Consider the following 11,669-nt stretch of genomic DNA (forward strand, 5'->3'; position numbering starts at 1 on the left):
AAGAATCAGAATTGGATGGAGATTTGCTATACGCACCCTAAATGCAAACGTTTATAAAAGAAAAACAGCTCCACAACCAAATGATTGCAGATGGGCCTCATTTTAATCTGTCTCCTCCGTTTGGGATGATTATTGGCAACGCTACCGGCTCCATGGCCCCACACAAACTGTTCACATCATCACATGTATATATCACCGCCACGTCGGCCCCTCCAAGTTCTGACGAATCATCATCCTCTTCGTTTCTCTCCGCAGTCCCCTGCTGCCTACTGGCCGCCGGCCGAAGGCGACAAGCGAGGCCGCCGATCAATCGACGCCCGTTTCCTTGTCCCAGGGTCTCACGCGATCGTCGTACCCTCTCCGCAGAGGCTGAAGACGCTTTGCTCTGTAAGGAAACCCTACCCTACTCGTTTCGTTCTGCAGGAATTTCCCCCTTTGCTGTGGCGGCCCCTCAGTTCTTTAACTTTTCTTTCTTGGACTGATTAATCCGTCCAGTTTGTTGCGAATTTCCGTTTCCATGTGGAGGAGAGAGCAGCTGGTTTATTATTTTCCAAAATTCGCTAGGGGTTCAGTTGAAACCCTCCTCGCCCCCACACCCCCACGTTTGGTATGCCCCTTTCTGGCAAACCCTCTGAATCGGGTTGTGCTGTTTGATTCCGGTTTGTTCCATGCTGGGGGTGCAGTACTTTGCCGTTTATAACCCAGCTAAATGCGGCATGCGAACAGCTCCCAATTTAGAGATTAAGGGTGTTACTATTGCAGAATTTACATTGGTAGATACACATTTAAGAAAGCGAGATTTTGCATATTTTTTAGGCAAGAGAAAACCGGTCACAGTGAAATGCAGATGGTGTGCTGTATGTGGTATGACTATGGCTTTCATAGATGGATTAGGAGACAACGACTTGTGGGCACCCGGGTTAGAGCTGGGTGGGTGGGGCTCTCAATGTTTCTACCAATAAACTCATCTATACAGAAGATTCAAACAAATTTAGCCAAAGGCACATAAAGAGGGTATTATACAGAGAAAACTGGTTAACATGGAATGCAGACAGTGTACCATACAAGGTATTGCTTTCCTGGATGGATAATAAGGAGAAAACGACACTTCTGTGTTGCTTGCCCGCGACAGGAGTGCAACTCTGGGAAGTAATCTTCAGACAGGATTACATATAGATGATGTTGCTATCTTCTTCTCTCATCGTTTTATTTTGACTTCACTTCTACTCATGCACCTTTTCTCTGAGCCAATTGCTGTTTTCTATCCATGCAGTTTGATAAAACGTTGCTGGGTTGCAGCATGAGTAGTTGGGCATAGCGGGATTACCTTGAGCTAGTGCTCTGGTCTCGGTTGTAGCAGGAAGCAATGGGCATCCCAAGAGCCTGTTCGTTTTACTGGTTGTTCGATGTGCTGGTTCTTGTCTGTGGCTTGTGTCAGATACTTTATATTGGATCTGTGGCAGCGCAAACTGCTCAGTTGAGTGTGGATGCTTCACCTCATAATGCTCAGGTGATCCCTGGAAATATGTTTGGCATCTTCTTTGAGGTGAGTGTAATGTTTGGTTGTTGTTCATACATTGGTTTTATGCAGTTGTTGTAGTGACCTGTAGTAAGTCAGCACCTTTACCCTACCAATAACGTGCCTTCTGCAGAGATGTCAATGCTTTTGTAATGTTGGATCTTAATAGGCCAACTTAATGAACTCTTGTGCACTTGTCTAAAATGGTTAACTATCTATATTGGTGCTAAATGGCCATACACAATCAACTTCAGCTCACATAACATACTGGCTGAGTAAGGATATCACATATTCATGCATGTCTGTTCAGGAGTTCAGCTGGTGTTTACTTTTGCTAAAAACTATTATAATCCCACGAGAAACTTGACCTGTGGTTACACTAGTAAATATAAACTTTTTCTTTGTCATTCCAATTCCTTTCAACTTTTCATATCATAAAAATGAACCTTGTAGAGTAGCGTTAAAAGCTGTTTAGTTGTTTTACTTTGAAGGTGATGAATCTTTGTAATTCTTGGAATCTTGGTTGTACATGTAGGAGATCAACCATGCTGGAGCTGGTGGATTGTGGGCAGAGCTTGTAAGCAACAGAGGTAATGGGATTCTGTGTCTAAGGTTAACTGGCACTCTGCCTGAAGAAAGTCATGTTCATCATTTGATCCCCCTTTTTATCTTTTGTTGGTGTGCAATTTTAATGTTTTATCATCAGAGTTGTACCTACGTATCTGTAATAATTTATGGTTGTCAGGAAAATAACTTCACGATGGCGACAATTGTCTTTGTTTGCTGTAGCCATACTGGTTGCTCAGACAATGATTTTTGTCTGTATAGATAGTTAAAAGCAGAGCTACTAGTTGCTCATACCTCATTCTGTCCAATATCTCTAGTTCTCCACCATAGGTGCTAACAAAGTAACAATCATTGATAATTTTTTTTGTAGCGAATATTTGTTTGTAGATCATAAGGAATAGGATGTCAAGTTTCCTGGCTCCTTACAAGTTTCTTTTATGTTACAGGTTTTGAAGCTGGTGGTGCTAATACTCCTTCAAACATTGACCCATGGCTGATTATTGGGGATGAATCCAATATTATTGTGGCAACAGACCGATCATCCTGTTTTGCTGGTAACCCAATTGCACTTCGAATGGAAGTACTTTGTGAAGCTAGTGGTTGCCCTTCAGGAGGTGTTGGAATATACAATCCTGGTTACTGGGGCATGGTATGACCTTTACATAATTCATAGTTTTTTTTCATTAAGCAACCTTCCATAACGCTTTCCATCTGCCTGTTGTATATATCTGTTAGGAATTTTCAGTTAGGTATTTTTTTAGATTACTTGTTAAGACCCTCTAATTTTTTTGTGAGGTATTTAAGATCCTCTGCATTCACAGTACTAATATCTGAACCAATGTGGATACAATTCATATGCATCTCTTCCCCCTTTCAGACTTGATAAATCCATAATGTGTGCTTATCTCCAGCGTAACATTAAGAAATATTTTTGCTACATTTGTTGCAGAACATTGAGAGAACAAAGGTTTATAGAGCTACCATGTACATTAGATCGTCAGAGGCGGTGGAGTTGACAGTTTCCTTAACAAGTTCAGATGGTCTTCAAAATCTAGCTTCTCATACCATCACGTAAGCAATATCTCACGGTTCAATGTATAAAGAATACTTCATTTGCCCTTTTCGGTGAAATAACAGGAAATGCAATATAAATTATAGGGGTGACAAAGAAGACTTTGTTGAGTGGACGAAGGTTGAATTTGATTTAGAGTCAAACGATAGAAATACTAATTCAAGACTTCAGCTTACGACCACCAAAAGTGGCATAATTTGGTTCGATCAAGTATCACTTATGCCAGAAGATACTTACATGGTAATTTCATTTCCAAGTTCATTTTTATCCTTCTGATGTTCCAAGGAACATGATGTACATTCCCTCCATACATTTCCTTTGCAACCTAAATAGTGGTATTTGAGAAGCACAAATCATACTACATGCTATTTTGTAATTACAGCTATTTTACGTGCGGATTGTCTAGTCACAATTGTCTAGTCACATATCAAAAAACATCATAACCTGAACCATAATTTTTGGTAACTTTAATTTCTATTGCCAGAAAGAATTATTCTTGGTTCAGAGAATGTTAACTGATCTTTATCAAACTATGCTTTCCATACATAGCCATAGTGCAACCATGCAGTTATAATAGTTTTGCACTCTAATGTTTCTAAATACATGTTGTTGCCATCATAATCAAAATTGCATTGTGTGCCGATGCTTTACCAGTTCAAGGACCTGCTAAGTTATAAATTCCTATAAGCAAGACCATCGTATGGTTAGAAACTTAATCCTATTTTACATCAGGAGATGGTTTTAGCAGAAGAAGGAAAAATATACAATCCGTAGTCAACTAAGGTGTCACGGACTTTCCATTTCTTGATTTAACAGTGATCCTTATTTATCAATTTTATCTCTCAGGGGCATGGTTTCCGTAAAGATCTTGCCTCTATGCTCGCAAATCTGAAGCCCCGATTTCTAAAATTTCCAGGTTTGTCACCTAGCATTTTATCTTACTTCTGAGATTCTTCATATGTAGAGATGAGGGTAGTATGTATCAGCACAATCCAGCCTGTGAGGGAAGAGCCTGTTAAGACCAGACATATCTATAAAATATTGTGAATACTGGGCAAGTACTTGCTGATTATATTAGTATATGACTAGCAGTCTGGTCAAAATTAGATGCGTATACCTTGCACATAGTCTTGACTCCTCCGCCATTGACAGTCGTGTATTTCTGTGATTATTGTAACACACCAGTCATCGCTGTTGCAGTAAGTGAGGCATACTCTTTGCTCCATTTCCCTTTGTGCAACAATTGGATGCTGATATGTTGTAAAGATATGTCTTATATAATCTTTCTAAAAAAAATCACGTGTTAAAAAGATGCACCTAGCAACTATAATTATTAGCTTATTATTTACTAAAAATTGGTTTATTACTCTGATTTGATGAAGAATCTATATATTCCATCCACACGAGGAACGACATTTCTGTGATTGTGCAAGAAAATTTCAAGAGAACAAAAGTAAGAAACTTCCCAAGATGTAGTATCACTTGTTGAATATTACATGTAATATCACTCTTTTACTGAATATAAGATACATCAATTTGTATACCTTCATGAAATCTTTTATGTTTGTGTTTCTGTTATACGGATAAATAAAGAACGGCTAACTTAGAGTTAGAATGAATTGTGATCTCCTTTCTGGGATCGTAGTTAGACAGTGAGGTTGCTGGGAACTCACAGTACATTACTACATTATGTTGCTTTTAGGTGGCAACTATGTAATGGGGAACTATCTTGTAAATTCATTCCGCTGGAGTGAAACTGTTGGACCATGGGAAGAAAGACCTGGCCATTTCAATGATGCTTGGGCCTACTGGACTGATGATGGACTTGGATTTTTTGAGTTCCTCCAAGTGAGCATCACACTGCTATTTGTCCGAACTGAAAGTTCCTCTGTTGATTCTGAGAGTTCTATTTTATTGATGTAGCTAGCAGAAGACCTTGGTGCTTGCCCAGTTTGGGTGGTCAATGATGGTAATTGCTATATCAACTTATCAAGAAAGTATTGAAGGTTGCATAAAAAACATTACATATTTGGAGAGATAACTTACCCTTGACTGGTAATTCCTTTCAATGTGACAGGGGCCAGCCTTAACGAAGAAGTTCCATCTGCAACAATAGCTGCTTTTGTAAAGGTTTTTTCTTGAATTCTGAATATGAAAATGATAATTTAATCTGTATTGAACTCTTCTCTTAGTAAGTTTTCTCAGGATTAAGCTGAAGATCTTTTTTATGATGGGTTTACCTATGCAGTCCTTTTCCTTAATTGAACATCTGGTGAAAAGAACATGTAAAGAAAGTTATCCATTAATTTAATTTAGTTGTCAAAGGGTTGTCTTAGGAAATAACCAATGGTAACAAGAAAAAAAAAGAACAAACATAAGTTCAATGAGAACAGTGAAATAAAATGCTACAGATGAACAGATCTAACAGCACGATGCGAACCGATAGACTCCAATTTGGGGTTCTGCACCCTTAGTGCCATACTACTAACATTATAAGTGTCTGTTGATATCTAGCATAGGACTGTTGGATGAGTGGTTAAATCATACCTAATTAATTTTAATTTTCGTTTATATTAACTTTGGAATAGCATAATGTACTTATAATTTGCAACACACGCACTACTCAGGTAATGGTTGAGTTTCTTGTCTAAATATGCTGGAAATAAGAAAAAAGAAAGTCAAATGTTGGCATGGACTTGAGGCTCCAGTGTCTAGAATTATATAATGCATATGTTCTTAATTGGATTTCCGCAACGTCCTGGTTATGCTGACCAGACGCGGCGCACATACATAAGTGATGAAGTTTCCTAGAGTAAATGGTTCCATTCCAGTAGTATTTTTGAACAGCATCAATTACTTAATCCACATTGCGTTGTCGTTCAAATTTCTCCATGCTTGCCATGTTACAGGATGTTGTTAATGGTATTGAGTTTGCCAGGGGAGATCCCCAGACTGCATGGGGTTCAGTTCGTGCAGCAATGGGACATCCAGAGCCCTTTCAGCTTTATTATGTTTCAGTAGGGAATCAAGAATGTTCTAAATACTATTATAAAGGTTTTTTTGCACAATTCCATTTTCTTCCTGTTTTGCTTCATAATAACATTCTTTTTTTAAGCATCATGGGATTCTTTCAGTTTCATTTTATTGTTATGCCAAGAAAACCAATACTTATCCCATTTTGTAGATAACTACGTGAAGTTCTATTCTGCAATAAAAGCGTCCTACCCAGACATCAAAATCATATCAAGCTGTGATAGATCTGCTATTTCACCAGTCAACCCAGCTGATTTGTATGATGTTCATGTAATGACTGCTTTGCTTGGTCTTCATTTGGATAATATTTTTCCCAGTAGAGTGTGACATCTGCTATGCTGCAGGTCTATACCTCATCAGGTGATATGTTTTCCAAATCTAGAATGTTTGATAATACAGCCCGCAGTGGACCCAAGGTACCCACTTTGCTATTGATACCTCAATTGTCATCCTTACAAGTGGTCAGTAATTCCCTTTGTAAATCGTAGGCAATTGTTAGTGAATATGCTGTGACTGGAAATGATGCTGGCCGAGGAACACTGATAGCTGCTTTAGCTGAAGCTGCATTTCTCATCGGATTAGAAAGAAACAGGTTTTTTAATGCTATTTCTGGTTTGGCTCCTGGGTGATGTAGATTATGTTACAGACTTATCTGTTTTGCAATTGTTTCTATGCAGTGATGTGGTTGAAATGGCAAGTTGTGCCCCGCTCTTCGTAAATGATAATGATCGAAGGTAATTGTTGATATTTACTTCTGCATGGTAAATGTGTTTCTGCCTGATTATTCATCAACATCTAATAAAAAATACCGCTCTACTTGATAGGTGGAACCCAGATGCCATAGTCTTTAACTCATGGCAGCACTACGGATGTCCAAATTACTGGATGCTACACTTCTTCAAAGATTCAAGCGGTGGGGCACTTCATCCATCCACTATTCAACTGTCAAACTATGATCAACTGGTCACATCTGCTATCACTTGGAATAATTCACAAGATGGAAATACTTACCTGAAAATAAAGGTGATTTATTTTTCTCATTGAAAAATTTAGCTTTGCAAATGAAAATGAAAGCTAACCTGGAAAAAGAAATCTTTTGCAGGTTGTAAATTTTGGGAGCAAAGCTGTTAACCTTAATATATCTGTAACTGGGCTGGAAACTGATATCCGGACATTTGGATCCATCAAGACGGTTCTTACCTCTGGGTGGCTGCGGGACGAAAACTCCTTCCAGCAGCCAGACAAGGTTTGATGCATCGACTTGATTCAATGCATTGCAAACTTACAGCAAATGATAGTGATTACGCCTTGGATTTGGTGTAGCTTTTGTGATGTCTGAACTACTGTGCTATAGGTGGTGCCGGCGGCAAGTCCTATAACCAACGCGGGCGAGCAGATGGGTGTTCTTCTGGATTCGTACTCTCTCACCTCATTTGATCTCCTCCTGGGCTCGAGCCAGGCGATGCATTCAAGCACGTGATTACAGTCTATGATGTGGCCACGGTAAGGGTCCTCCAAGGATCCAATAGAAATATAATATATGTGAATAAATAAGCACAGCTGGTTATTTGTACACGGTTTGCACGATGTATGTATGGATTATTTCTACATGGTAACTAATCCCTAGCACACATCCGTTGTAGTCTAGCTGGTTAGGATACTCGGCTCTCACCCGAGAGACCCGGGTTCGAGTCCCGGCAACGGAATTTTTTTTTCCTTTTTGCAGTTTTCTCATTCTGACATTTTTCCCCCCCTGTTTTCTGGACCTCATTTTGCCCCCTCCTCCTACAAGATACAGTAAGGCGTACGCTACAGACGGTTTTACAAATTTTTGTCTGGACCTCATTTTGCGCCCTCCTCTTAGAAGATACGGTAAGGCGTACGCTGCAGACGTTTACAAATTTTTTTCCTGGTTGGCTACAGAGACAGCGTTATGCGCGTATGTGCTGATGTGCACAATGCACGTGACGACAAAGATGTAGCAGTGGTTTCCCTGTCATCAAGTTACCGCTATCCTTAATCACATGGGATTGGGAATCTTGTCTTGCTTACCAATTTAAAATTCCGCTTCCAACGAGGGCTAAAACGCATTAAGCAACCTCCAAATTAACTCGATCGCCCCTAACTAATCCCGGCCAGAAGATTCCCTCTCCAGCCGCGCACGACCCCTGCCATCCTCCCGACCCCAACCGCTGCCATGTCTCCGGCCCCGCCACCGCCGTCGCGCGCCCGCATCCGGCCGTGGCTGGTGGCGGGCGACCTGGCGCTGGCGGCCGCGTGGGTTTGCGCGGGCGCGCTGGTGAAGCTGCTCGTGTACGGCCCGCTCGGCTTCGGGGGCCGGCCCGAGGCCGAGGCGGTGAAGGTCTCGCTCTCCCTCGTGTACATGTTCATCTTCGCCTGGCTTGAGGCCGCCACGGGCGGCGCCTCCTACAACCCGCTCACCGTCCTTGCCGCCGCCGTCGCATCCCACGGCGGACCCGCCGTGTACCTATTCACAGCCTTCGTACGAATCCCTGCCCAGGTAATGCTCCCGCACACGATGTATGTCGTTAGCTCGTAATTCTATCTTCTGGATTTGGCCTTCATTCCGTGATGTCCATCCGTGAAACTTAAAACGGCGTATGTAATTTGGTTGATCGTATCTATAGGGACCAAAATTACTGATTATGCTCTATGGCTGTCTGATATCAAATCCACCATGGTCTGGTTACCTTATGGGCATATGCTAATTTACCACATTCATACGACAGGCAGCCTGCCTGATGCTATAAGTTGTAATGCTTGTCACTTTGTCATGGTACACAGACATACTGTTGATGGCCATTCCCTTTTTGTTTCGGTTAATTGTTACGGATGCATTGATTTGTTGATCTGTCTGTTTGTTGATCAAATATTTGTTGTTCTCTTTATGGTTATCAGGTGGTTGGGGCAGTTCTGGGAGTGAAGCTCATTCAGTTTACTTTCCCTAATGTGGGTAAGGGAGCTCGCTTAAGTGTTGGTGCTCATCATGGAGCGTTAGCTGAAGGATTAGCAACTTTCATGGTTGTTATGGTATCAGTGACTCTTAAGAAGAAGAAGATGAAAAGTTTCTTTATGAAGACATGGATCACAAGCATCTGGAAGAACACAATTCATATCCTGAGCTCAGACATTACTGGAGGGATTATGAACCCTGCATCTGTAAGTCTTTCAACACAAACTGAAACTATCCAAAAAGTACAGGCATAAATTTTGTTGTGACTCCACACTTCCTCCTAGTCTGCGTACTGCTATAGCTATGTGTCATTGCAACAAGTCATTTGTGATTGATTGAGTTGTGCACCAGACAGCTTGCAGTTTTGTACTTGCCAAGTGATGGTTCAAGCTGATATCAAGTTTAGGCACTGCAGTCTAACAGTTTATATGATGGCACACCTTATAAGATTATTTTGGATGCATTCTTTTATTTGTTGCAAAGGACATAGGAAATGTTTGTGCTGTACAAAGTCTATATGGCAGTCGTTGTAGTATGCCAACTGGCTCCATGTTAGATGTTGCTCCTATTATACCTGACATTCGTAATTGCCTTAGTTCATGTAGTTCATAAAATTTAGTAATCCATATTCAGTTTCCTGATTACTTGTTCTGGTATGTGCTTGTAGGCTTTTGCTTGGGCATATGCTCGAGGAGATCATACAACATTTGACCACCTACTGGTATATTGGCTGGCGCCCCTCCAAGCGACCCTGTTGGGAGTATGGGTGGTGACCTTCTTAACTAAACCCAAGAAGATCAAGGAGCAAGAAGCAGATGAAAACAAGACCAAGAAGGAATAGACTATTCTTGAATTACTATCCACCATCATTTGTGCAGTTAGAGCTTCATTTCATCTTCTTAACAAGACAAGATGAATGCTTTGAAGCTAATCTACGGAATGTTAATCTCACCTTGAAGTCTGCTTGGTCTGCATTTCTTGTATCTGGCTCCGCTTAGATTGTCCAGAAGCTTGTAAATAACTGTTCCAGCCAAGATATTGGGAACACTTTGTATGGGAGGTAAATCAATTGCAATCTATTCTTATCCATATTTTTTTTCAGATTTTGTGTGAAAAGATTTGGGGAAGGTCTTAGTATTATACAAAGCTCTACCTAATATTAAAGTACAGAAGAAATCCTTCGTGAGTTCTGCCGTTTTTGTTTCCACCGTCATCCCCCTTCCGTCAAAACTCACGCAAGAACCGGTCCGAAACGGAATAGAACTGCCAGCGGAGTCCTAGGCGCAAAGCCAGCTGCAGACCGGAGGAAAAATCAGCAATAACAAAATAAGGCCCCCTTTGGCACGGCTCATCCCAAAACAGCTTCACCGGTGAAGCCAAAGCCGGTGAGCCAAAAAAACTGGCTTCACCCGGCTTCTAGTTCATTTTAGTCCCGGCTTACAAAACGGCTTCACGCTACAGTGTCTCGATTTGCGTGAAATAGGTGAAGCCAAAGCCGAAATAAGCCGTGCCAAAGAGGGCCTAAATCAAGGGGGAGCAACTTCGAACCCACCACAACATGCCATTTAGAAAGAACAAATCCCACCACCAGGCCATTGCAAAGTTGGTGCTGTAATTTTGGAATTTCCCTTCACGGGAGCTTTTTTTAAATCTTGCTGGGACATCATCAAGGACATAACGGCAGCAGCGAACTCATTCCACTCCCTCAGGACCTCCAATATGCAGCTCATTAACTCCGCTAATATTGTTCTACTGCAAAAAAAAGAGGGTGCCATCGAGATAACTGATTATCGGCCGATCAGTTTGATACACTCCTTTGTGAAGATAATAGCAAAGATGCTAGCACTACGCCTCGCCCCGCACATGAACAGCATGATCTCCACTACCCAAAGTGCATTCATAAAAACTAAGCATTCATGACAACTTCACGGCCGTACACAATACGGCGAGAAGACTACACCGAAACAAGTCCCCAACGCTATTCTTCAAGCTAGACATCACTAAAGCCTTTGATTCCGTGAGATGGGACTATCTCCTTGCCTTGCCTTGCTACAACAACTAGGCTTCCCGCCTAGATGGAGAGAGATGGTGGCCTCCCTCCTTTCAACGTCCTGCTCGCGTGTCCTGCTCAACGGTGTTCCAAACCAGCCAATCAAGCACAAGCACGGTCGAGGACTACGTCAAGACGACCCACTATCGCCACTGCTGTTCGTCATCGTGATTGACCCCTTGCAAAAACTAATTAGCCTGGCCACAGAGAAAGGGATCTTCAGCAAATTGAGGGGCCGCACACCGACCATTCGGATCTCATGTATGCCGACGACGCCACACTGTTCCTCAGACCGGCCAAAGAAGAAGTGACCGCCCTTGCAGAACTTCTCACCCTTTTTGGCCAAGCCACTGGACTAAACACAAACTTCAGCAAGTCCACGGTTGTACCAATCCGATGCTCCAACCTGAATGTCAACAACATCATGCTTGACCTGCCAGCCACAAAGACGCAA

General features: G+C 41.7%; 1 protein-coding gene and 1 non-coding gene across 4 annotated transcripts; both read left to right on the forward strand.

Moving 5' to 3' along the window:
* Positions 1 to 219: 219 nt before the first annotated feature.
* On the forward strand, positions 220 to 10,266 carry LOC101761879 (alpha-L-arabinofuranosidase 1). 3 transcript variants are annotated; one of them, XM_012842853.3, is made up of 20 exons: positions 220 to 387; positions 1,274 to 1,546; positions 2,055 to 2,109; positions 2,533 to 2,735; positions 3,036 to 3,157; positions 3,245 to 3,398; positions 4,005 to 4,074; positions 4,861 to 5,006; positions 5,082 to 5,127; positions 5,236 to 5,288; positions 6,068 to 6,212; positions 6,343 to 6,461; positions 6,536 to 6,607; positions 6,680 to 6,783; positions 6,869 to 6,925; positions 7,016 to 7,214; positions 7,294 to 7,437; positions 8,497 to 8,712; positions 9,111 to 9,371; positions 9,833 to 10,266. In XM_012842853.3, exons 2-20 carry the CDS (start codon positions 1,367 to 1,369, stop codon positions 10,004 to 10,006), a joined length of 2,520 nt encoding a protein of 839 aa, XP_012698307.1. In that variant the 5' UTR covers positions 220 to 387; positions 1,274 to 1,366; the 3' UTR covers positions 10,007 to 10,266. The 3 variants fall into 3 exon arrangements, with proteins under 3 accessions (XP_012698307.1, XP_022678802.1, XP_004984560.1); XM_022823067.1 differs by lacking the exons at positions 8,497 to 8,712; positions 9,111 to 9,371; positions 9,833 to 10,266 and adding exons at positions 496 to 607; positions 7,546 to 7,939 and having other exon boundaries at positions 222 to 387; XM_004984503.2 differs by lacking the exons at positions 8,497 to 8,712; positions 9,111 to 9,371; positions 9,833 to 10,266 and adding an exon at positions 7,546 to 7,939 and having other exon boundaries at positions 222 to 387.
* TRNAE-CUC lies at positions 7,825 to 7,897 on the forward strand. Its single transcript has one exon. It is a non-coding gene; the product is annotated as a tRNA-Glu (tRNA).
* Positions 10,267 to 11,669: the final 1,403 nt, after the last annotated feature.

The sequence above is a fragment of the Setaria italica genome, chromosome IX (genome assembly GCF_000263155.2).
Source record: "Setaria italica strain Yugu1 chromosome IX, Setaria_italica_v2.0, whole genome shotgun sequence".
Taxonomy (NCBI): domain Eukaryota; kingdom Viridiplantae; phylum Streptophyta; class Magnoliopsida; order Poales; family Poaceae; genus Setaria; species Setaria italica.

Coding starts and splice junctions, on each gene's coding strand:
- LOC101761879 (XM_012842853.3), top strand. CDS start 1,367: ATGGGCATCCCAAGAGCCTGTTCGTTTTACTGGTTGTTCGATGTGCTG. Junction 3,399..4,004: donor TGCCAGAAGATACTTACATG/GTAATTTCATTT, acceptor TTTATCTCTCAG/GGGCATGGTTTCCGTAAAGA. Junction 6,608..6,679: donor CAGCCCGCAGTGGACCCAAG/GTACCCACTTTG, acceptor TGTAAATCGTAG/GCAATTGTTAGTGAATATGC.